Below are 24,731 nucleotides of genomic sequence, written 5' to 3' on the forward strand. Positions count from 1 at the left end.
TCATAGGGTTGGGATATAACCTATTAGATGTTTGCTTTTTTGGCGTGCATAAAGCCCTAGTTTCAATCCCCAGTCCCTAGTGCTGTAAAACTTGTGTGTGTGTGTGTGTGTGTGTGTATGTGTGTGTGTGTGTGTATGTGTGTATGTGTGTGTGTGTGTGTGTATGTGTGTTTGTATATGTTCATAAGTGTGCTTTGGGAAGCTAAATAGACATCAGGTATCTTTCTCAGTTCTCCACCTTATTTATTTATTTTCTGTATACAAGTGCTTTTTCTGTGTGTATGTTTGGGCACCACCGAGTTTCTGGTGCCCATGGAGGTCAGAAGCGGTGTTGGGTCCCTTGGAACTGGAGTTACAGATTTTTGAGCTGTCATGTGGGGGCGAGCAATTGAACCTGGGTCCTCTGGAATAGCAACAAGTGCTCTTTAATGTTGAGCCATCTCTCCAGCCTTAACAATAAATTACTAAGAAGTTTATTTTAAAACAAGTTTTTGTTTACATGTAATTTTACCACTTACTAAAATGTAGGTAGATTTGCAAACTAGTGAGAATGATATGCTTGTTTATCTTTACTAAAAATTAAAGTTAGGCTGAGGCTGGGGGTGGAGCCACACACCTTTAATTCCAGAGCTTGGGAAATAGAGGCAGGCGGACTCTCTGTGATGTCATGATGTCTTGGCCAGCCTGATCTACAGAGTGAGTTGGAGGCCAACCAGGGATACACAGTGAGACCCTGTCTCAAAAATAAATAAGTAGCCAGTGTGGTGGTGAACGCCTTTAACCGTAGCACTTGGGAGGCAGACAAGGAGGATCTCTGAATTTGAGACTAGTTCGGCCTACAGAGTGAGTTCCAGGACAGCCAGGGTAATGTAGAGACTCTGTCTCAATAAATAAAGTTAGCTCAAATATTCAATACTGCACAAGACTGCATCTTCAGAACTTTCTGAGTTGGATAATGTTTTTATTTTGTATAAATGCATGATTAAAAGTGCCGGAAGTATGTTTAAGGTCATTTAAGAAATTATGAGAAATTTGGTCCCAATTCCAAAATAGAATTCTTTGGGGATTGTTTTCATTTTAAATGCAAGGAACCTCTGTTAGACCCTGAACTTGCTATGTAGCCAAGGCTGACCCTGATCCTTGATGTTTCCTGTCTCCCTCTCCCAAGTGCTGGGGTTACAAGTGTTTACCACCGTGCCTGGTCTTGTTTTTCTAATGACCAAATGTACTGACTCTGGTTGTTAGTGTAGACGCCGCAGTGTGTCAGGGATGGTGCCAGGCTCAGTTTCCTTGGCCTGGGATCCATAACAGGTTTTCTTGGCAGCCAGGCCTTGTGATGCTTTGTCTGTTGCTCCAGGTATTTTTAATGATCACAGCAAATGAAAACGTTAATACCTTTCTGGCAGTGCCGAGCAAATTTCTGAACCAGTCTCATGCTGCAAGCTGAGTGAAATATGAACTGCCTGGCTTTGGTTTGTTGCTCTTGGGGCCTTTAATAACTATCTTTTTTTTTGTTGATGTCTGAGTAGAGTCTCCAGAATGTTCTTCCTAGGGATCCTATGGGTGCCATGAAGGAATTTCTCAACAGTATTTTTGGACTTTCCTTTCCAAGTTAAACCTGCACTCACCCGTTCTGCAGTAAGGCATTAAGTCCTGTGTAGAGGGTGCTTAGCAATAAGAGGATGGGCCATCTGTCCCTTTGGTGTTTAGGCTGTCACTGTGGTCTGGCCTACGTGATCCTCGGTGAACTGTGGCCTTTGCTCTCTGCTCTGAGGATTTGGCAATCTCAGTTTTGATGAATTAGGCTATATGGTTTTTATCCACTTTGAAAAGGGAAGTGATTGCAGCGGTGGCTTCAAGAAGCCAGTAATTCTGCTGAAACAGAGTTACAACAGGCCAGTGGCTAGGCTGTTCTTGGAGTATGTCCCTAAGTTACTGAAAAACTCCTCCAGTAATGATATTCTTCCATCCACAAGCAAAGCCAAACAAAAGGTTCCTGTCTTTGGAGCAAAGCAGTTTCATAGAAGTGGGGGCTTGAAGGCGTTGGCCAAGGCACCAAGGGAGCTGGCTCTTCCCCCTGAACTTGTATGAACCTCTGACTTCACCTCTTTTTGTTTGTTTTGTTTTTCTTTTTTTAAGATTTATTTATTTATTATGTATACAGTATTCTGTCTACATGTATGAGTGCACGCCAGAAGAGGAAACCAAATCTCATTACAGATGGTTGTGAGCCACCATATGGGCTCTGGGAATTGAACTCAGGACCTCTGAAGAGCAGTCAGTGCTCTTAACTTCTGAGCCATCTATCCAGCCCTTGTTTTGTTTTTCGAGACAGGGTTTCTTTGTAGCTTTGAAGCCTGTCCTGGAACTAACTCTTTTAGACCAGGCGGGCCTCAAACTCACAGAGATCTGCCTGCCTCTGCCTCCCGAGTGCTGGGATTAAAAGTGTGCACCACCACTGCCCGGCCCATCTCCTTTTGTTAAGGGGTTTCTTTATTTTTTATAGATGTTTTATTTGGAACTAATGATATTGTAAAAATCACATAGTGTCTTGGCTCCCCTGCGCTTGGATGGTAATGGTCTCACAAGACTGAACGTGATCTTTTTTTTTTTAATATTTATTTATTTATTATGTATACAATATTCTTGTCTGTGTGTCTGCCTGCAGGCCAGAAGAGGGCATCAGATCTCATTTCAGATGGTTGTGAGCCACCATGTGGTTGCTGGGAATTGAACTCAGGACCTTTGGAAGAGCAGGCAATGCTCTTAACCGCTGAGCCATCTCTCCAGCCCCCTGAACGTGATCTTATACAGAAAGTTATTTGTTGCACAGTGTGTGTTAATCGGAGGCCAACTTTGTTTCATCAGCCTGCCAGCCTTCACATGACTTCGTCTTCGCGCAGGTCCAGCTGCATAAACCTCACTCTAGGTGATACTGATGTGCCAGCCTTACAATCAGGATGCCAGTTCGTATCTCAGAAGAGACATGCCCTGCCCTACTATACCTTACCTCTTACCCCAGGCTGCATAGGAAGACTTGTCCCAGACCATTCCTCTGCAGCAGCAGATGCCGAGGGGAGCTGTGCAGTCTCCTCACAGAGACTCAGTGTAGGCTGTGATTCCCGGGGAGATGAGCGCCGGGCGTAGAACACTGTCTTTTACTAAGGGAGAAGGAAGCTTCTCTCTTCTGTCTGGCTCAGGTGCAGTTTGGGGATAAATGACATTATTTTTATTTGATTTGGAACTACAGTCTTCCCCAGGGCTTGGTTCTGTCAGAACAGGAGCCTATAAAGAAAGATTACGGTAGAACTGGAGCGATGGCTCGATGATGGAGAATACTTGCTGTCCTTGCAGAGGACCTGGGTTCAGTTCCCAGCACCCACAGGACAGCTCACCACCATTGTAACTCCAATTCCAAGGGATCTAATGCCCACTTCTAGTCTCTGTGGGCATCAAGCAAGCATGTTGTATATAGACATACATACAGGTAAAACACTTACACACATAAAATAAAAAAAAAATATTTTAAGACTGGTGGTGGTGGCACACGCCTTTAATCCCAGCACCTGGGCAGCAGAGACAGGCAGATCTCTGAGTTCAAGGCCAGCCTAATCTACAGAGTGAGTTCCAAAGCAACAGAGAAACCCTGTCTTGAAAAAAAAAATATTTTAAAAAAGGTCACAGTATATTTTTTTTAAATATTTATTTATTATGTATACAATATTCTGTCTGCATGTATGCCTACAGACCAGAAGAGGGCACCAGACCTCATTACAGATGGTTGTTGCCGGGAATTGAACTCAGGACCTTTGGAAGAGCAGGCAATGCTCTTAACCACTGAGCCATCTCTCCAGCCCGGTCACAGTATATTTTATAAAGTATTTATCTTAGTTAGTTTTCAATTTCTGTGATAAATCAGGTGTGGTCTCGCACACCTTTAACCCCAGCAGAGGCAGGTGCATCTCTGTGAGCTCAAGGCCAACCTGGTCTACAGAGCAAGTCTGAAGACAGCCAGATCTACATAGTGAGACTCTGTCTCGAACAAACAAAAAAGAACACTTACTGCTCTTGCAGAGGACCCAGGTTCAGTTTCTAGAACTCACAACTATCTGTAATTCCAGTTCCAAAGAATCTGATCCCCTCTTCTTGTCTCCGTGGGTTCCCACCTCATGGTGTCCATACATACATGCAGATAGACACTCATACACATAAAATAAAGACATGTTTTTAAAAAGACTTTTAAGTGGGATGGAGAGATGGCTGAGGGGTTAAGAGCACTGGCTTCTCTTCCAGAGGTCCTGAGTTCAATTCCCAGCAACACATAGTAGCTCACAACTATCTATAATGGAATCTGATGCCCTCTTATGGAGTGCAGGCATATGTGCAGACAGAACACTCATACCTTAAAAAAAGATACATAAATAATACATTTTTAAGAAGAATTTTCAGATTTGGAAATCTGTTAATTAGTAGAAGGCGGGACTGAAAAGATGGCTCAGCAGTTAAAAGTGCTGGCTGCTCTTCCAAAGAACCCAGGTTTGAGACTGGAGAGATGGCTCAGAGGTTAAGAGCACTGACTGCTCTGCCAGAGGTCCTGAGTTCAATTCTCAGCAACCACTTGGTGACTCACAACCATCTGTAATGAGATCTGGCACTGTCTCTTGAAAAGTGTATATATAATAAATAAACAACAAAAACAAAGAACCCAGGTTCAATTCCCAGTACTCACATGGCAGCTCACAGCTGTCTGTAACTCCACTTCCAGGGGAATCTGATACTCTCACACGAACATACATGCAGGCAAAACACTAATGTACATAAAATGCAAACAAATAAATAAATTTAAAAAATAATTAGGAGGCAAGCTAGTTAAGTTCTTGTTATTTATTATTTAAGTGTGTGTGTGTGTGTGTGTGTGTGTGTGTGTGTGTGTGTGTGTAGGGTGAGCATAAATACCCTGGCTTACACATGGAGGTCAGAAAATAAGTTTTGTGAAGTTTTCTTTCCTTTTACTTCCATGGATTGAACTCAGTTCTCCAGGCACATGGCATACACAGCAAGTGCCTTTACCCACTGGGCCATCCTACCTACTCTCAGTTCCTTTACTTTACCCTGAGTACCTCCCAAGGTTTCTGTCTACTGACTATTTTCCATGGAACGCCTTCAAATTTCCAAAGGCTTCCCAGTAGAATTTACTATCTCCCTTCTGTGGATCATTTATTATGGATTCCAATATAAAAACAGCCCTGTGAAGCCAGCCTTTGTCTGGGGTGAGGACTGTGTGGCCTTGGGGTGTGGCCAACGGTCACCTCGGGAGGCCTGCCACCATGTGGGTAGTTCTTCAGAACTTAAAACAAAGTTCGTTAGCTCTTTAGAACTTAGAGAACCCAGGGTTAACATGTGTTAACTGTGACTTCTTTTGTATTAGCTCAAAGTAGAAACAACTCAAATATCCTCTAGTACATGTCTGTACAAACCGCAGCAGCATCCACACATGGGCTGCTCAGCCCAGAACGGGAAGAGACTGATAATATCTTTGACAACTTGGGTGGACCTCGTCATACTGAGTGGAAAAAAACAACTTCAAAGTTCGCATACCATGATCCCCTTATAAAATGTTCTCTGAAGATAATATTTAGAAATGGAAAGTTCAACCAGTCTTAGTGGGTGTGCCTTTAATAGTAGCTCTTAGGAGGATCAGGAGCTTAAGGTCACCCTAAGTACATAGGCAATTCCAGACTAGTCTAACTTAACAGAAGCACCTTTATTTAAAAAAGAAAAAAAGTAAAAAGATCACTCAGCAAGTAAAAGTACTTGTCATATAAGCCCGGCAACCTGTGTTCAATCCCTGGAAGCCACAATAGAAGAGAACTCCTTTTTGTTTGTTTGTTTTTTGTTTCTATTTTTTTCTATCTACTTTTGTTTTTTAATTAGGAAGAAAAATAGGACTGGAGAAATGACTCCATGGTTCAGAACAGCAGATGCTCTCCCAGAAGACCCAGGTTTGATTTCCAGCACCCACATGGCAGCTAGCAATCCTCTGTAGCTCCAGTTCCAGAGGCCCCAACACCATCTCTGGCCTCCAGGGGTATGCAATGCATACACTACATGCAGGCAAGACACTCATCCACAAAAAATATAATTTCAATTTTTTTTGTTTTGTTTTTTTCAAGATGGGGTTTCTCTGTGTAACAGCCTTGGCTGTTCTGGAACTAGCTCTTAGACCAGGCTGGCCTTGAACTCACAGAGATCCATCTGCCTCTGCCTTCCAAGTGCTAGGATTAAATCCATATGCCATCACCACCTGACTTTAAATTTTTTTGCTATATAGTGTTCTGCCTGCCCGCCAGAAAGAGGTACTTGATCTCACTATTTAGGTGGCTGTAAGTCACCATGTGGTTGCTGAATTGAACTCAGGACCTCTGGAAGAGGTCCAGTTTTAAACTTTTTAATAATTATGTATGTATATGAGTGTTTTGCCTGCATGTGTGTCTGTGACCCACACACATGCAGGGCCCAGGGAGGTCAGAAGAGGGTCGTGGATTCCCTGAACTGGAGGTATAGTTGTTAGGTACCATATGGGTGCTGGAAACTGAACTGGGGTTTTCTACAAGAGAGAGCATCAGGTGCTCTTAACTGCTGAGCTGTCTCTTAAAAGCATCTCCTGGCCCAGCAGTGGTGGTGCACACTTTTAGTCCCAGCACTTGGGAGGCAGAGGCAGGCAGATCTCTGAGTTTGAGGCCAGCCTGGGCTACAGAGTGAGTTCCACGACAAGTTCCAAAGCAATACAAAGAAACCCTGTCTTGAAACCCCCTCCCCAAAGAAAAAGGAAGAAAGAAAGAAAACACAGTTCTGATATATGGAAATCTAAGTCAAAATTCTGAAATGGTGGGTAGGAGTCAGTCATACATTTATGTTCAATATAGCATGAATCCATAGGCTTATTCAAAAATACTTCAAAATTAATGTTTAAAATGGAAATATCACAATTAGTAACGACAGCACACTGTATCTAACCAATTGGGCAGGTGTGCATTTGACAGACTGTTTGGAAAGTCAGAACTAAAATAAAAACAAAATAAAAGAAACTCGAGCTATTAGGTACAAATAAGGAACAATTTAGACACAAATAAAGAAAGCAAGCAGACATCAAAGCCATGAGGCATTAGAGTGTTTCTCAAACCTGCCTCCGCCTGGCTGCATGAGCCACCGCGCAGTTTTACCCTTCAGTGTGGTGCATATGTGTTCATGTGTGTACTTGCATGGAGACCAGGCGTCATTCTTCAGGGACTGTTCACCTCTTTGAAGACCTTGGCTGGGACTTGGTAGACTCCATTTTGATGAGGCTGGCTAGCCAAAGAGCCTCAGATTCCACCTGACTCCGCCTCCCTTCCTCTTGACTCCGCCTCCCTCCCACCTGACTCCGCCTCCCTAGTGCTGTCTCATAAAACTCACCAGCCTGCTCAGGTTCTGCGGTCAGCTCGGGTCCTTGACTGACTGGCTGCCTACCCAGTTCCCATTCTTTTCTTTTTTGAGGCAGCCTCTCAGGCAGCTCAAGGTAGCTCCCTATATAGAGGAGCCGGCCCTTGACTCACAGAGGTCTACCTGCCTCTGCTTTCTGAATGTTGGGATGTACCCACCAGACTGGGTCTTATGTACTTAGTTAACCTTAAACCCATTATGTCGACAAGCATAGCCTTGAACTTCTGGGCCTCGTGCCCAGGCCTACCAAGTGCTGAGATCAAGGAAGTCAGCCACGCCTGACTTCTCTCACCCTTTTAGATGGAACCATTTCAAGTCTGCACGGTAGCGCACACCTTTAATCCCAGCATTTAGGAGACAGAGGCAGGCGGGGCTTTGTGATTTTTAGGCCAACCTAATCTATAGAGCAAGTTCCAGGACAGTCAGAACTACACTGAGAAACCTGTCTCGAGGGGGAAAAAAAAAAGAACCATTTCTGCACTACTTCCTACAGCCATTTTATCCCATAATCTTGACTACGGCGAATCTTTAGTCCTCTTTTCTGTCGAATCAGGATTTGCTGGGCAAGCTGCTTACGGTGTTCTCAGCAGCCTCACTAATGCTTGCGCACCAGATGCCTCGCACAGCGCTTGATGGGGAAATGGTGAGGTGAAGTTCTGGGTCTTTGTTTACAAGGCTGTGGGCAAATGGTCCCCATGTCTGCCAGTATGCCATCTTTACCGCCCCAGCATGACATTTGTGTTTCTGTGGCTGCTCATGTTCACCTCAGTCCCCAGATGGAGACTGTGTAACAGAATTCTCGCTGTTTCTTTTTGGAGGTCACAACAGGATTAAGGCCTGGGCTTTCAGCATGCTAGCCATGTACTCTGTCTCTTTCTGCAGGCCACATTTCCAGTGCGCCTGTGTGCAGGCCCCTTCCCCAGGTCCTTTGTTTCCTTTGACACAGGTCTTATTACAGACTTGCTATGTAAAGATGATGTTGATGTTGCACTCCTGACCATTTTACCCCCACCAGTCAATTAGGATTACAGACATGCATTGTCTGGGTCATCACCGATTTATCCATTTATATATCTTTTTAAAATTTATGTCTTATTTTATTGTATATGGGTGTTTTGCTGCATGTGTGTCTGAGCACTGCATGGATGCAGTACCTATGGAGGCCAGGAGAGGGCATCAGACTCTCTGGGATTGAAGTTATAGATCTGAGCCAGCATGTGGGTGCTGGGAGTTGAACCTAGGTCTTCTGGATAGCAGCCAGTGCTCTTAGCCATGGAACCGCTCCAACCTATTATTTATTTAAAAAGAAAATAAATTAAGGTCAATGGAGGTAGCTCAGTGGAGTTCACTTGACTCCTATGCAGGAAACCAGTCTCTAGTATCACAAGTAAATAAAATAGGGTGTCCTTCATTCTCCAGCCCCAGATCTCCTGATCTGGTGGGTTCCCAGGCCATTCTCACTTCGCCCAATAGTCTTCTCCAAAGGTCCGGCTTTGGCCTGGGAATCTGGAGATGGCTCATGCACAGCCTCTGCTGCTTCCTGGACAATGGGCAACAAGTGAGTGATTTCCACTTTCTAGGCCTTCATTTTCTGTCTGTAAAATGGGGTGCTGTTCATGTCCACACCACCCCTGGGCAGGACAAAGCAGGCAGCCTGTGTCAGGGACTCCCGGTAGACTCCTTCAATGCCTAAGCAGACTAAGACCTTGCTTTCCCACCCATGCCACACACTGCGGGAGCAGATGCCACTCTCCAGCACCTCTGGAAACTGGTTTTTACACAAGAATAAATCCTGCAGGCAAGTTGAAGTACTGTCTTATTTTTTTTTACTGCATTATTTTATGTGTTTGCATATGTACAAACTATGGAGTCTGTGTGACAGTTAGAAAACAGTCTCCTGGATCAGCCAGGCTGTACAGCAAGCGCTCTACTCCCAGAGCCACTTCAACAACCATATTTATCTTTAAAAAAATATAAGTGATGGGCATTGAACTCCAGGCCTCTCAAATACTAGGCACATACTCTGCCACTGCGTCACAGCCCCATTCTTTTCTCTCTCTCTTTCTGTCTTTTCTTTTCTTTTCCTTTCTTTTTTTCTTTGTTTGTTTTTGAGACAAGCCAATGAAGCAGCTTGGGCTATCCTGGAACTCACTCAGGCAGAACTCAAACTCAGATCTTCCTGCCTCTGCCTCCCGAGTGCTGGATTTAAAGATGTGCGCCACTAAAAAAAATTGTAAAGGTATTTAAATTTTGCTTTGTATCTATGAATGTTTTGATTACATGAATGCTGTGTGTTTGCTGGGTTCCCTGGAACTGCGGTTATAGATGGTTATGACCACGTGGGTGCCAGGAATCAAATTTGGGTCCTGCAAGAGCAACAAGTGCTCTTACCCACTAAGCCATCTCTCTAGCCTCTATCTAAAAATTTTAATAGTGAATACACTATTATTGAAAAAAACAAAACAAAATGTAAAAAAACCAAGTGGGCCAGGTGGTGGTGCGCTCGCCTTTAATCCCAGCATTTGAGAGGCAGAGGCAGGTGGATCTCTGTGAGTTCGAGGCCAGCCTGGTCTACAGAGTGAGTTCCAGGACAGGTTCCAAAGCTACACAGAGACATCCTGTCTCAAAAAACAAAAACAAGTAAACAAAAAAGATACAAGGCAAGAAGTGATTCCCACAAGTTGTTCCCTGACCTCCATATGTGCTCTGCTTACCTGATGACCTAGCTAACCTGGCACTCAGGTGCATTCAGTGTCCACTTGCTACTTCTAAGCCTTGCAGCAGAGATGGGAGGCTGGGCAGGTAGTGGTTTTTTTCACTGGGCTCCAAATCAGAAAACAGATAACTCGCCAGTGGAGTGATATACACCTGTGATCCTGGTGCCTGGGAGGCAGAGGCAGGAAGATCACAAGTTTCAAGCCAGCTCAGACTGCACAGTGAGATCCTAGCTCAGTCCAAACTCAAGCAAACAAAACAAAATACTCAGACATAGTGGTGTACACCTGTACTCCCAATACTAGAGTTCAAGGCCGGCTTTGACCACATGGTGAGTTTGAGACCATCCAGGGCTACATGAAGCCATGTTTCAAAACAGCAACAAAAGCCAGTCACAGAAAATGGCAATGCTCCATTCCCGCCACAGGCATCCCATCTGGTGTGATGTCATGTGATAAATCACAAAGTATATTAACGTTTCCCATTCCCAGGGTGATAGGGTGGCTGTGGGAAGGGCTTTGCTGCTCAGCTTACCGACCTAAGTTCCATCCTGCCGGGAAGGAGAGAACCAACTCCTGCAAGTTGTCTTTTGACTGAACTCACACGCGGGCACATGCACAGGTGCCTGCTCACGATGAACAAATGAATGGCTAAGCATAAGAATAAAGGGTTTGTTGCTCCTTTAGCTCTGAGAGACCACCCTTATAGCGTAGCTACTCTGTCCATTTTATTTGTTTACTTTTACTTGTGCTGCCAGGCCAGCTTTTGTTTTTCTGGTCAAGTTATAAAATAGCCTTCTGGAGGTATCCTTGCCTTATCTCCATAGATGCATGGGCTATTCTGAAAGGACGGTAAGAAAGTGGTAACATGCTTCTGCTCCTAAGATTTGCCCTCTTTTGCCTTCCAAAGATTGTATTAGATGTGTTCATTACTGAGGCTTTTGGGAGTCACAGGTGCATGTAACCAAGCCAGGCCTCAAATCTAACATGTAGCTGAAGGTAACCTTGAGTTCTGATCTTCTTTCTTCACCTCCAGAGTGCTAGGTTGCAGGAGTGTGCCACCATGTCCACATATTACTGACCTTTTTAAACATACGTTTATTTATTTATTTTGGTTTTTCAAGACAAGGTTTCTCTGTAGCTTTGGAGCCTGTCTGGGAACTCACTCTGTAGACTAGACTGGCCTCAAATTTACAGAGACTCATCTACCTGTCTCTGCCTCCCAAGGGCTGGGATTAAAGGTGTGCACCACCACCGCCTGGCTAATTTATTTTATTCTTGTGCGTGTGTCTGTGTGTATGTATGTATCTGTGTGAATGTATGAACACGTGTGAGTAGATATAGATGGAGGCAAGAGAGAATCAAACCTGCGAACCTGGACTTAGAGGCATTATGATCCACCCAACGTGAGTACTCAGATCTGAACTCAGTCCTCACGATTGGACAGCAACATTTTTAAATGCTGAGCCAATTAGGCCGATTTAAAAAATTAAAATAAATAAATAGAAAACCAAGCTAACTCGTAGTGCTTTACGTGGTCTTTTGTTCTTAGGTTGAGGCATCTACGTGGCTTAGGAATTTGGGAATGATTAAGAAAAGGAGAACAGGAGCTGGGGCTGTAGCTCGGATAGTGGAGTACACACCTAGTGAACATGAGCCCTCGGCTGGCTCTCTGACTGCGTAGACTGGGCGTGCATGGTAACTTACTCCTGTGTTCCCAGCATGTGGGGAGTAGATGCAAGATGAGTTCAGAGTCACCTCTGGCACATAGTGAGTTTAAGACCACCCTAGGCTACATGAGTCTTTATCTCAAAATACAAAAGAATGCCAGATGTGGTGGCACCTGCCTTTAATCCGACATTTGGGAGGCAATGGCAGATGGGTCTCTGGGTTTGGGGTCAGCCTGATCTATATAGTGATATTCGGGCCAGTCAGGATTTCATAGTGAGACCCTGTCTCAAAACTACCACCAACTCCAAAAGAACTCCAACAACAAAAGAAAAATAAATAAATAAATAAAAGGGAAAGTGGGATGATGCTGTGGCTCAGTGTTTAGGTGCAAGTCCAGTCCCCAGACAGACACACAGACAAGTGGACAATATAGTTTAATAGCTTGAGAGCTGTACTTAGATCAACTAAATCTCCTGAGATTTGCCGAAAAGAAAAACCCCCTATCCACCTTTGATGAGCTGATTCGAGGCGGTGTTCTCTTCTCTCTGCCCCTCTCCTGGTTGGCAGTAAAATGAGGCTCCACTTGGGAGTGAGGAGCACTGTGGCCATCCTCTGATTGGGTGAGCTACAGTGGCTAAATTAGTGGTGGCTAATGAGACAGACAAACAAGGTTCTCAGCACTCCTCCTCCACCTGGCTGCTCCTGGGAGCCTCTAGGAGAACATTAGTCATGACCCTGACTCAGACCCCAGCCAGTATGGGGTCTGGGATCAGCATCGTGTAGTCACCCCATGGTGGAGAGTGTGGAGAGCTGTGGCAGGACCAGCTGCAGTCATTGGTGACCTGAAGGCTTTACAAACCCTTAGGTCTGCCTGGGCTTTTGGAGGCGAAGATCATCCGAGATCAATGATCAGATGTCCCAGCTGCTGGCCAGGAGATTCTGCTGTTGAACAGGCCCTCAGGTGCACCCACCACCAGGTAGGTCTGGGAAATGTGGACCTTAACGACAGATGGACTGTGTTTTCAAACTACTAGGATCCTCTCTGATGCCCAATGAATGAAGGTTCTGCTGTTGTTGAGACGGGGTCTTGTTCTGTGGCTCAGTCTGGCCTTCTACCAGGACAGTCCTCCTACCCCAGCCTCACAAATGGCAGTATGACAGGTGTGAGCCACCACACCTGACTTGAAATATGAAGCTCAGAGGTTCTTGCCTGCACAGCACCAAAAGATTTTCTGGTTTCCGACAGGTGGTGATGGCTTCCAGGCTCAGGCCGGAGTTTCCTATAAGTGTAAGGCTTCCAGAGTCCTAAAGATAGGATCCAAAACACTAGCAGGTGGCTTCTCATTTCAGTTCTCCTTGCCTTGCCACAAACAGATGTGCTTTAGACATTCAGGTGTCCATTCCTTGTGTCTGCAGCGCTGGGCTTGCTGCAGCTTGGCTTCTCTCCGGGCCTGGCCTCACCAGCACCTTGCACCTTGCTGCTGCCCCCTGCCAGGTGCACTGCTGACTTTTCCCCTGGTTACCTCTCCCATACAGCCCGGCTGTGCTGCCCCACCCATCTCAGGGGCTTGGGCTTAATGTGGGGCCTGGATGACTCAATGTTTGATTTTCCCTTGGCCAACTCATTACCTTTGATAGGAATACCTCTTCTGACCTTCGTTTGTGGTAAAAGAGACAGCATGCTGGCACGTGACTGTAGCCATGAACTGAGGAGATTGTGAGCTTGAGGCCAGCCTGGGGTACATAGTTAGACCCTACCTCAAAAAACAAGCGAGCAACAACAACTACTGCAAAAAACAAACAACCAAACAAACAAAAACAGAGAACACCATGGGCTGGAGAGGTGGCTCAGCAGTTGAGAGAACTTGCTGCTCTTCCAGTTCAATTCCCAGCACCCACATGGCAGCCTCCATCATACGTAACTCCAGTTCCAAAGGATCCTGTGCACTCTTCTGGTCTATTTGAGCACTAGGCCGGTACATGTGGCATAGACAGACATGCAGATAAAATACCCATACACGTAAGAATTAAAATGAAACATTTAAATCTTTTATATTAGTAGATTTAGTAGTACAAAATATTTAGTAGTGGCGAGGTAGCGGTGACACACACCTTTAATACCAGCACTTGGGAAGCAGAGGTAGGCGGATCTCTGTGAGTTTGAGGTCAGCCTGGACTACAAAGTGAGTACCAGGACAGTCTCCAAAAGCTACACAAAAAAAATCCAAAAAAAATTTTAGTAGAATAAATATATTTTATGTTATTATTTATAATATTTAAAAGTAGTAGCAGTAAGTTAGTGTTACTGTGTCAGATTCTGTGGCACTGTCTTTATATCTATGATAGTTTAATCTTGTCTTCTATAACACATGTCTGACATGTATCTGTTATCCTAGCACTGGAAGGTAGACAAGTAGCATCAGAAGTTCAAGGCCAGCCTTGACTATTTAACAAGTTTGAGGCCGACCAAAACTATGTAAGATGCTGTTTCAGAAAAAAAAATAAGATTTTGTGTTGTCTTCTAAAGTTGATGTGCCTCTTTTACCAGTAAGGAAACTGAGGCACAGTCAAATCAAATCATTGTCCCCGGTTATACATCCTTCAGAGCAAGGCTGTGTCTCCAAAACCTACCTTCACTTAAAATTTTGCTTGTTTGTTTGAGATGGTTTCTCTGTGTAGCCCTGGCTGACCTGGAACTCAACCTGTAAACCAGGCTGGCCTCATACTCAGAGATTCCAGAGATCCGCCTACCTCTGCCTCCCAAGTGCTGGGATTAAAGGTATGCGCCACCGCTCATTTAAGATTATTTTAAATTGGTACTGGGGAGGCACAGGCAGGTAGATCTCTGTGAGTTCAGGGTAAATCTAGTCTCCCATAGTAAGTTCCCAGTCAGCCAGAACTTGTAAGAACCTGTCTCAACAACAGCAAAAAAGGTTTCTTAGAAATTGGAGTCTAGATCTTTTTTTTATATTTGTTTATTCATTACGTATACAATATTCTGTCTGTGTGTATGCCTGCAGGCCAGAAGAGGGCACCAGACCCCATTACAGATGGTTGTGAGCCACCATGTGGTTGCTGGGAATTGAACTCAGGACCTTTGGAAGAGCAGGCAATGCTCTTAACCATTGAGCCATCTCTCCAGCCCCAAACTTTTTTTTCCCGATGATTAATTGATAGAGATTGATCGCTTATCGATCACTATTAGCGCCAAAGGGACTTGAACCCCGGTCCTCTGGCACAACAGGAGCGTTAGGCACTCTTAGCCACTGAGCCACCGCTCAAGCTGCTTAGATTCTTTTTTAATTAACTTATTTTTAATGTGTATGGGTGTAATTTATTTTTAATGTGTATGGGAGTCCGTTTGTGAGAATGTTGGCTGCATCCGGCTGTCACACGTTCCCTTTCCCACCTGTGTGTCTAACAAATGAGCAGGGGGAGCTTGGTTAATGAGTGTCGTGCGGGGGTTTATTGTCATTGGTTCTGGTCACTGTGTCCCCTAGTGAAGCCCTGGTGTTAGAGGACAAATATACTGGCTGCTGGTTTTGTACAACCAGCCTGCCTTTTCCTGTCGTATTGAAGTCTTAAGTAGCATGTGTTGTGGACAGTTCAAACATTCATGTCCTTTTGTCTTGGGCTGGTGGTCCAGAGTGACAACTGTAACCAATGCCTGAGAATCAGAACGCAATCTGAGCACTACGGTGCGCAGCTCATGGAGCTGCTGGCCGTACCCATTTCTTCTCCCACGCAGTGACCATCGTTAAGCTCTGGAATGTGCTCAGAATGGGCGATAACAAGGATCTAGAAGCTGAAATCCACCCCTTGAAGAATGAGGACAGAAAACCACAGGAAAACCTGGGAAACCCATCGAAAAGCGAGAACTTGAAGAGCAAGCCTCGGCAGTCCCGCCTGTCGCGGTGCCGCACGGTGGCGTTTTTCCTTTCCTTGTTTATCTGTCTCTTTGTGGTGTTTGTCGTCTCTTTCATCATCCCATGTCCAGACCGACCCTCGTCTCAGAGAATGTGGAGGCTCGACTACAATGCTGCAGGTGAGCCTGCCAGGGCCTCTTACCCCAGCAGGGTTCCGGACCCGTCTTGGGCCGGCTCTGTTACAAATGAGAGCCTGGTGGTCTTTGGCAGTCAGCCCTGAGTGGCTGCTGGGTTTGCCTCTGAACTTGGAGATGTTAGGAGCTTCTATTGGAACCAGAAGCATTGCCCTGGTCAGGTAAGTAAGCAAAAGGAGACTTAAAGGCTGCTTAATGGAAACAGTTCAGTGGCTGAGAGGTTAGAGAAGGCCCATCCGCTGAAGGGAACAGCAGATGTGGAGGTGTCCTGAGGTGCTCCAGGTGGAAACCAGATCACAATTTATATCTGTCCCATGGAATTAGCCCTTATGAAAAGCAGCGGAAGAGCCTTTCCATTTTTAGTTTTGTTTGTTTGTTTAGAGACAATTTCTCACTTACCTCAGGATGGCTTCAGACATACGGTGGAGCTGGGCTGGTCTTGAACTCCTGCCTCACATCCGACTGCTAGAATTATGGGAGTGTGCTCTCACACCTGGTTTCCTGTGGTCCAGAAGACTGAACCCAGGGCTCCATGAATGCTAGGAACTCACTCTACCACCTGAGCTGCATCCTCACTTCCCCAAGTCTTGCTTTTTTTAAAAAAAAAGACTTATTTATTTATGCATATGAGTATTCTGTCTTCCATTAGGACTGCAGGCCAGAAGAGAGCACCAGATCTCATTACAGATGGTTGTGAGCCACCAAGTGGTTGCTGGGAATTGAACTCAGGACCTCTGGAAGAGTTGCCAATGCTCCTTAACGCTTCTTAATTACTGAGCCATCTCTCCAGCCCAAGCCTTGTTCTTTTAATGAATGTATTTCTTTCTTTTTGTATTTTTGGTTGTTGTTTTTGTTTTGTTTTGTTTTGTTTTTTTCAGACAGGGTTTCTTTGGGTAACCTTGGTTGTCCTGGAACTCAATGCCTCTGGCAATTGAACTCAGATCCTCTGCAAGAGCAGCCAGTGTACTTACTGAGCTGTCCACTCCAGCCATTGCTGTCTAGACAGGCTCTGGCTATGGAACTGTTGCTGGCCTAGAATATACTACATTGCCTAGGCTGGCCTCAGACTTGTTATGTATCTGAGGCTGTGAACTCATCCTAAACCTCCTGCTCCCAGTTCTCATGCAGAAAACTGCTCTTGGCTGATGACTAGCTACATTGAACGTCTTCATGTGCCTGTTTGTCACTTGGACATCTTAGGAGAGATGACTGTGAAATCCTTCACCCACTTTCTGTTTTTTGTTTTATTTATTATTATTATTTTTTTTGAGACAGGGTTTCTCTGTGTAGCATTGGATGTCCTGGAACTAGCACTGTAGACCAAACTGACCTCGAACTTGCAGAGATTCACCTACTTTTACTTCCTTATAGTGGGATTAAAGGTGTGAGCCATCACACCAGGCCTGTATTTTCTAGTTCTAATTCTGTTTTGAGTATGATAAATGGACAATTTCAACCTCTTTTTTAAAATATTTATTTATTATGTATACCATATTCTGTCTGTGTGTCTGCCTGCAGGCCAGAAGAGGGCATCAGATCTCATTTCAGATGGTTGTGAGCCACCATGTGGTTGCTGGGAATTGAACTCGGGACTTCTGGAAGAGCAGGCAATGCTCTTAACCGCTGAGCCATCTTTCCAGCCCCAACTTCAACCTCTTATGGTTTGGTTTTAAGCATAGAGCTTCTCATTTGAGCCCCTGGTAATGGAGATACAGGGCCTAACAAGGGTGGCGTATGACTGAATTCCATGCTGGTCTTGAGGATTATCTTCTGTATAGATGCTCAGATTTTTTTTTCACTTTGTTTGTTCGTTTTTGAGACAAGGTCTTTCTTTTAGCCTTGGCTGTCCTAGAACTCTCTGTGTAGATCAGTCTGGCCTCGAACTCACAGAGGTCTGCCTGCCTCTGAAGAAACTGCTTGTCATAGTGAGGAAGATCTTGCTCTTATCTGGGGAGGGGGAACACCTCACAGTGGCAAGTTGTACATTGGGAGCACAAGCCAGGCAGAACATTCAACTTGACCTTCCCAAAGACAGGCATGGCCCACGGAGCATAGTCTGTGACTTTCTTTTTCAGTCCCGTATGACTTTCTGGCTATGGGAGACGTAAACAGGGACAAGATCCAGGACGTTCTCTTTCTTTTTAAAAACACCAACAGCAGTAACAATTTCACCAGATCCTGTGCCGATGAAGGTAATTCCTGTTTTGTTTAACAAGGTGCCCTCCCACCCTTTGTCCACACCACCTTCTTGTTTGGATCACACGAGTGGAGGGGATTCAGGGAACCACCCCATCCTTTTTTCTTTCTAATAGAATAGGCTAGATAAGGCTCTCAGTTCCCTCACTCCTGGGGCCAACCCCAGTGCCTTCTGAGACTCTGGTCTAAGGGGAAGTAAAGGAAATGGGCTCAGTCACGTGGCTGGGACACAGACTAAGGGAGCCAGGAGGTGGCAGAACACTGTCTGAGACTGACTATATGGCTGCCCCCTCTCCCCTCCAGGCTTTTCCACTCCTTGTGCCTTTGTGGCTGCCGTGTCAGGGGCCAATGGCAGCGTGCTCTGGGAGAGACCTGTGGCCCAAGATGTCGCCCTTGTAAAGTGTGCCGTGCCACAGGCGTCGGACGGTGAGGCGTCTTCTGCCTGCATCCTTGTGGGAAGACTAGGTTCTTTCACTGCGGTCAGCTTATTCACAGGTCAGCCCTGGCTCTCTCCTGGGGGTTGCTGAATGGGTAGGAAACTTTGAAATGAGGGTGTGACCACTTGAAAGCAAGTTGTGTCAACTCTTTCAGCTGTTCTGCCTTGTTGTCCTTGTGTCTTTGCAAACACAGTTTGTATCTTGCTATGAATGCTAACAGACAACTAGTGTCACCTGCTATGAGGTAACAGTGGTCAGCCTTGGCTCCTGGTGGCTTAGAGGGTTGGACTGAGCCTACTGATGCCGCTCTACTAGGACAGGTCTCCGAGCCTTAATATAACAGGCCAGAGGAAAAAAGGCACATCCAGCTTTTATGTGAGTGTCTGGGGATCTGAACTCTGGCCATCACGGTTGTGTAGCAAGTGCTTTAACCATTGAGCCATCTTCCTGCTTACTGATGTAGTTTTTTGCAAGGTCATACTGTGTAGCCCAGAGTGACCTGGAAGTTAGTATGTATCCCAGGCTGACTTTTCACTTGCAGCAAACCTCCTAGGTCAGCTTCCTAATGCTGACTTACCCAGCTGCCTTTTCAAGGGTCTTTCTAGTATCTTCTCACTCAGCTGTGTTGTGTTTGTTCCGCAACATTTCAGAGCACTTGCACACACTCCTGTATCTAAGTGGCCTCAGGATCCCAAAGATGGGTGCCCTCATGTAAGTCTATCGTTTGTTTGTCAAGAAGATGATTTGGAGCCTCTGTGTGTTTGGTTTTAGGGGAAACCCTGTGGAGCCACTCCAGCAATTTGGGTGGGAATGCTTCTGTATTGAGCCCCCTGCTCCAGGTGCCCGACGTTGATGGTGATGGTGCCCCAGACCTACTGATCCTTGTTCGGGAGGGGCACGAGGTGATAAGCATAGTTCTCAAGTACCCCAGGCCCATTTATCCCCTTTTCTTTTTTTTCCTTATTTATTTATTTAAAGAATTTCCACTTCCTCCCCTCCTCCCAATACCCTCCCGCTCCCCCCACTCCCTCTCCTCCTCCCTCAGACTTATCCCCTTTTCTTCCTCTTCTACTTCTCCCTGTGACCGCCCAGCAAGGGGTTCTCCCAGGGCTCTGTATTCTGAGGTCCACAATGCAGCATCCGAGGTTCACACATGCAGCATCCTGGGGTTCACACATGCAGCATCCTGGGGTCCACACATGCAGCATCCTGGGGTCCACACGTGCAGCATCCTGGGGTCCACACATGCAACATCCTGAGGTCCACACATGCAGCATCCTGAGGTCCACACGTGCAGCATCCTGAGGCCCATACGTGCAGCATCCTGGGAGGCTCCATCTCTACAGGAATTTGCTGGCTTCCCTATAAGTGGCAGAACGCACATGGCTTGTGTATGGGTTGGCGTGAGCTTGCAGCTCCCATGACCTACAACTACCATGCTTCCCAGCAGGCTGTGCAGCACAGTCACAATGCTCCCTGTTGGTCACTCTCCTCAAAATACTTTCCCCCCAGATCCAAAGAGTGTTGACCACCTTCTCTGCAACTCCCTAAAGCTCCCCTGCCCTCCCGTGGAGCTGGTTCTCGCTCTTCCCTACTGCTCTTTGTTACTCCAGGTCAGCGGGGCTATCTATTCAGGCAGCACTGGGTACCAGATTGGCCACAGAGGCAGCCTGGGTGTGGATGGAGACGGTGGCGCCCTCCTCCATGTGACCAGAACGGGTGCTCACTATATTCTCCTGCCCTGTGGTATGTTGGATGCCACATTCTTGGGATGGGCTTTTCTCCTGAAGTGATGCTGGACAGAACACTGGGTTCTGGGCTAGGTAAAGAAGCATGTAAATTGATGACTGGCCTCCTTGTGGCCACTCTGGTTCACGAGCTGACAAGCAACAATCAGGAAGCTCAAGGGCTAGACTGGGTGTGGTTCCAGAGGTGGGACTAATGGATGCACTTGGTCCCCATGGTGACTGTGTCCCTCTGTGTTTTGAACAGCAAGTGCTCTCTGTGGCGTCTCTGTGAAGCGTCTCTACGAGAGAGTCACTGGGAGAGATGGCCAGTTTAAGGAAGACTCCTACTGGGAGAATATGCTTAGTAGCTCTGCCCACCGGAGGCTTCTGCCCAGGTTTGTCTGACACACAGGTCTCAGTTAGGGACAACCTTGTGTGGAGCGCAGGACAACCAAACTAGGTCCTTGTAGTGCTGTTAGGCCACCATGTCTTTGGAAATAAAAAGTGGGCGAGCAAAAGCAGAGTAAAAGCTGAGAAGGCTGGGGTGGCTCCATGATAGTGTGCTTGGCTTTCATCCCCCAGTAGTAGAGAAAAATATTGTCTGGGGAGATCAGCCTTGTTCCACAAACAGCATCTCATTTATACTTCCAAGCTAGGGAACTGAGAAACGTGGAAATACACCATGGGGGCCTGAGGGAAGAATCTCAACAGGCCCATCTTGGGGAGACAGGACCCATATGCTCCCCCCACCACCTCCACTCTCCTCGTCTAGCTCTGGAGCAGTTCGCTACCTGATGAATGTCCCAGGGAAAGCCGGCCAGGACGTGCTCCTTGTGAGCTCTGAGGCCTGTATGCTGCTGGATGGACAAGATCTGGTGCCCAGGTGGACCCTTGGTGCAACTCAGGTTCTGAGGTATGTGGTATGTGCAGTTGCTGCTGAGTGAGTGGGGATGCATGCCTGCTCAGGACCTCAGCATGTCCTGCTGACTGGCAGGGGGGATGGACAATGGACTGCAAGGCCTGTGTGATTCTGTTAGAGGTCTCCTTGCTGTCCCTGGATCTGTTCTTTGTCACTGGAGGGGCTTCTGAAGCTGTCGGTCACAAGTACTAGCCCCTCATCCTGGGTCTAGATGTGGGTAGCCCCATCCAACCCAGGAGCTGCAGCCATGGAAATTTCATCTCAGATTCCTGTACCAAGACCTTCTGTGAGGTCTTCTTCCTTAATCTTTCCAGAAAACCCATCCTTGGCCACTACAAACCAGACACCTTGGCTGTGGTTATTGAAAATGGAACCAGTATTGATAGACAGGTAGGCTGGGCTTCCTGTGTGGATTGGGCATCTACCTTGTCAACGGCTGATGACAAACTGTGAAAGCAGACAGTGCTGAGCCCCAGGCTGCTGCCCTCAGATGGGGAGGTGATTCAGAGAGCAACCTTTGGGGCTGGCTTGGCTGAGCAAGCTGGGGCTGTCTGCCAGTAGTGTCCCTTCCCTCCCTAGATCCTACTTCTGGACCTCAGTACTGGGTCTATGCTGTGGAGCCAACACCTCCCAAGCCTACCTGGGGGCCCACCATCCACAAGCCTGATGACAGCAGACCACCGCTCAGCCTTCTTCTTCTGGGGCCTCCATGAGCTTGTCAGTGCTGATGAGATGGTACAGGGTCATATGTTCAGGGAATACTTCTTGTTGGGATCTGGTGCCAGAAGGGCCGGACCTAGATCCCCCTTGGAAGCTGCCAGGGACTGGACCACCAGAAGTCCACTGCATGAGCAGCAGACCTATAGAAAGGGGGTCCATGCCAAGGGGGAGGATCATGGCATGCCTTGGGCTACAGGAGAAGGATCTTGGAGGTGGGGTGGGCCTGTAATTGGGAGGGCAGGTGCTTATGAACATCAGGAAGGACCAGGTTCAGGTGGGGGAAGCAGGGGCTAGCAGATATTCACAGACCAGGAAACGGCTTTCTGGGGGACCCTGGTAGACATAGTCTAAACAAGGATAACACATGGATAACCGCTTTTGAAGGTAACTTGAGGGCTGCGCACTTAGACGTGGCGGTGGCCTGGGTGCGGCAGGTCAGGTGTATTGTGTTCTCACTTTAGGGTCTCCAAGACATGCAGCACAGCCTGTACATGTTCCACCCCACCCTGCCTGGCATCCTGCTGGAGCTAGCCAACGTGACTGCCAACATTGTGGCCTTTGATGGTGAGCATGGGCTCGGGCAATGGGTCCGGACCTTCCCTGTGCTAGTTTGCTCTGGCCAGTCCTGAGCACCACTGCCTGTCCCCCACAGCAATCCTGTTCGAGCCAAGTCGCCATGCTGCCTATGTGCTCCTGACGGGCCCACCAAGCTCAGACATGCCTGGCCTGGTCTCTGTGACCAAACACAAAGTGCAAGACCTCGTTCCTAGCAGTAGAGTGGTCCACCTTGGCGACAGCAGCTCAGACAGCGACCAGGCTATTCGAGACCGCTTCACCCGCCTGCGGTACCGGAGTGAGGTGTAGGTGGTGGCAGCTGGAGCAGATGGAGACTCCAACTGTGAACACAAAACCTCCTGGAAAGTTGGCCTACCCTCAGCCTCCATGCTGACCTCACTGCTTGCCCTGGTCATTCTGGCCCTCTGAGAGCTATGGCCTTACCAGCTATACCCAAGGATGTTGGGGGCACCTCCAGTCTCCTGCCTATACCATGTCCTCCCTCAAAGGTCTCACTGTGTGACCCTTGTGATCTGGTCAAGGCCAGTAGGCCTCCCTGTGGTATCTCTGGGCCAGTATGGGCCAAGCCAGCCTTCAGAAAGCCCCCCACTTAGTGCCTCCGTACCCTCTCACACTCCACTGAAAAAGCCGCTGCTGTAGGGTGCCCCTGCCTGTGGTGTCTGTCCGTCCCTCTCCTTCCAGCCTGGCTCTCCCCTTGTTTGCACTGTCTCTCAGGAGTCACAGAGCTCAGAGGGTGGTGGGCCCCGGGTGGCTTCAGGGCCGCAGCTGAAACCTGAGCTGCTTTCACAAAGCAGAAGGGAGCATGTCTCCTGAGCAGCAAGAGTTTTCTCTGCACTAGAGCCTGTGGGTACACTTGAGGGACCTCTGGAATACACGTTGAGTCTGTCTCTTCCTCAGTACACTGGACCTGCTGTCTGCACAAAGTCCCTGCAGCCTTTCCTGAGCACAGCAGGCGTGTCCCTTTTCCTACTCTCTGGTGCTTACCTGATACAGGTCTCACCTTGTGCCTTGTTGCTCCTGAGGCCCAAGGGCAACAGAACAGCTCTGCTCAGACCAGATCCCTAGCTCTGTAGCCAAAGCAGTCCCATGACCCTAGCCACCATGGAAAACAACATAATAAATGATTTGCACTGATGGGGGGAAAGCCCCAGGAGCTCATTGTGAGCCTGCAGTCTGTCTGGATGTCTCTCGGCTTGCAATACACAAAGGGATTATTCTAAGCCATTACCAGGAATTGCCAGGTCTCAGAGCCAAGGTTAAGAGGGCAGTTAAAATGAGAGCTCTACACAGGCTTGCCTAATAGGAGCAAGCCTGTAGTCTGCACAGCCTCTGGGATGGTCACCAGGACAGCGGCTCCTGCTGTCTCGGCAGGCACCTCTACCCTAGCATCATGTCTTCTGTGTTCTGCTATGCAATGTAATGAAATGGAAGATCAGGTCAGCTCTGGCTGTCACTGCACAGGAGAACCTGGAAGGGTTTCAGGGCTTGACCTGAGAGTATCAGTTCTTCTGAGAACCTTGGAATTTGCTCAACATAAACTTGTTCTCATAACTGCACATGTTTAAAAATTTAAGTGTGCATGTGCCCAAAAGACTGAGGTGTCAACACGAGGGCTGAGGTTGATGGGTAGGTGTTTTCAAGGCAGGAAGTGGGTCCCTCCACCCTGAGAAATAAAAATAACTCAGCACACATATCACTCAGAGAAGGAAGGGCGATGCGGGAGAAGGGTGTACCTCCAGATTTCAGGAACCAGGCTCTCCACTGCACAGGATGAGGTGCAGGGTGAAAGGGCAGACACCAGTTAGGCTGGGTTGTGCTCTCTACCCTGCTCCCCGAAGGCCACCTAGTGGCTGTTGAGGACAGTGGCCTGTTTATGATCATTAAGGGACCGGGCAGTTTCCCCTCTAGCCTGCCCAAGGTTTCTTAGGGTCCCTGGGCTTGCTTTGGGTTTTGTCTCCTGCAGCTGAGCACACTTGCTCTAGGGGACACTGGACAGATGGGAGCATCCTGTCTGCTCACACCTTCTTTGACAAGTCTCTGGCTTTCTCTTGCACTAAGACGAAGGGCCTCAGGGCTGCAGACTGAGACCACCAAAGTCTGAGGGGACTGGGCCACTCAGCAGCCCAAGCACGATGAGCACCCTCCACAGTAGAGATAGGATGGCCACCTAGTCTCGAACCTAGTAGAGGTATGTATGGAAGTCAGAGCACAATTTGTGGGAATCGGTTC

The 24,731-nt window shown here is 47.2% G+C and overlaps 1 protein-coding gene across 3 annotated transcripts in view; it reads left to right on the forward strand.

Moving 5' to 3' along the window:
* The window catches only part of Fam234a (family with sequence similarity 234 member A), a 30,557-nt gene extending 6,891 nt beyond the window's left edge, over window positions 1-23,666 (forward strand). The window contains exons 2-13 of one of the 3 annotated variants that reach the window (XM_087910731.1): window positions 12,733-12,844; window positions 15,616-15,912; window positions 18,003-18,119; window positions 18,427-18,618; window positions 19,332-19,462; window positions 20,174-20,306; window positions 20,553-20,682; window positions 21,060-21,200; window positions 21,521-21,596; window positions 21,786-21,923; window positions 22,388-22,490; window positions 22,579-23,666. In XM_087910731.1, the coding sequence (XP_087766857.1) occupies window positions 15,648-15,912; window positions 18,003-18,119; window positions 18,427-18,618; window positions 19,332-19,462; window positions 20,174-20,306; window positions 20,553-20,682; window positions 21,060-21,200; window positions 21,521-21,596; window positions 21,786-21,923; window positions 22,388-22,490; window positions 22,579-22,790 (1,638 nt within the window). In that variant the 5' untranslated portion in view covers window positions 12,733-12,844; window positions 15,616-15,647 and the 3' untranslated portion in view covers window positions 22,791-23,666. Of the gene's footprint in view, window positions 1-12,732; window positions 12,845-15,615; window positions 15,913-18,002; window positions 18,120-18,426; window positions 18,619-19,331; window positions 19,463-20,173; window positions 20,307-20,552; window positions 20,683-21,059; window positions 21,201-21,520; window positions 21,597-21,785; window positions 21,942-22,387; window positions 22,491-22,578 lie in introns of all 3 variants that reach the window. The other 2 variants (XM_087910729.1, XM_087910730.1) reach the window with 2 other exon arrangements.
* The last annotated feature ends 1,065 nt before the right edge of the window (window positions 23,667-24,731 follow it).

The sequence above is a fragment of the Myodes glareolus genome, chromosome 9 (assembly GCF_982192425.1).
Source record: "Myodes glareolus chromosome 9, mMyoGla1.1, whole genome shotgun sequence".
NCBI classification, from domain to species: domain Eukaryota; kingdom Metazoa; phylum Chordata; class Mammalia; order Rodentia; family Cricetidae; genus Myodes; species Myodes glareolus.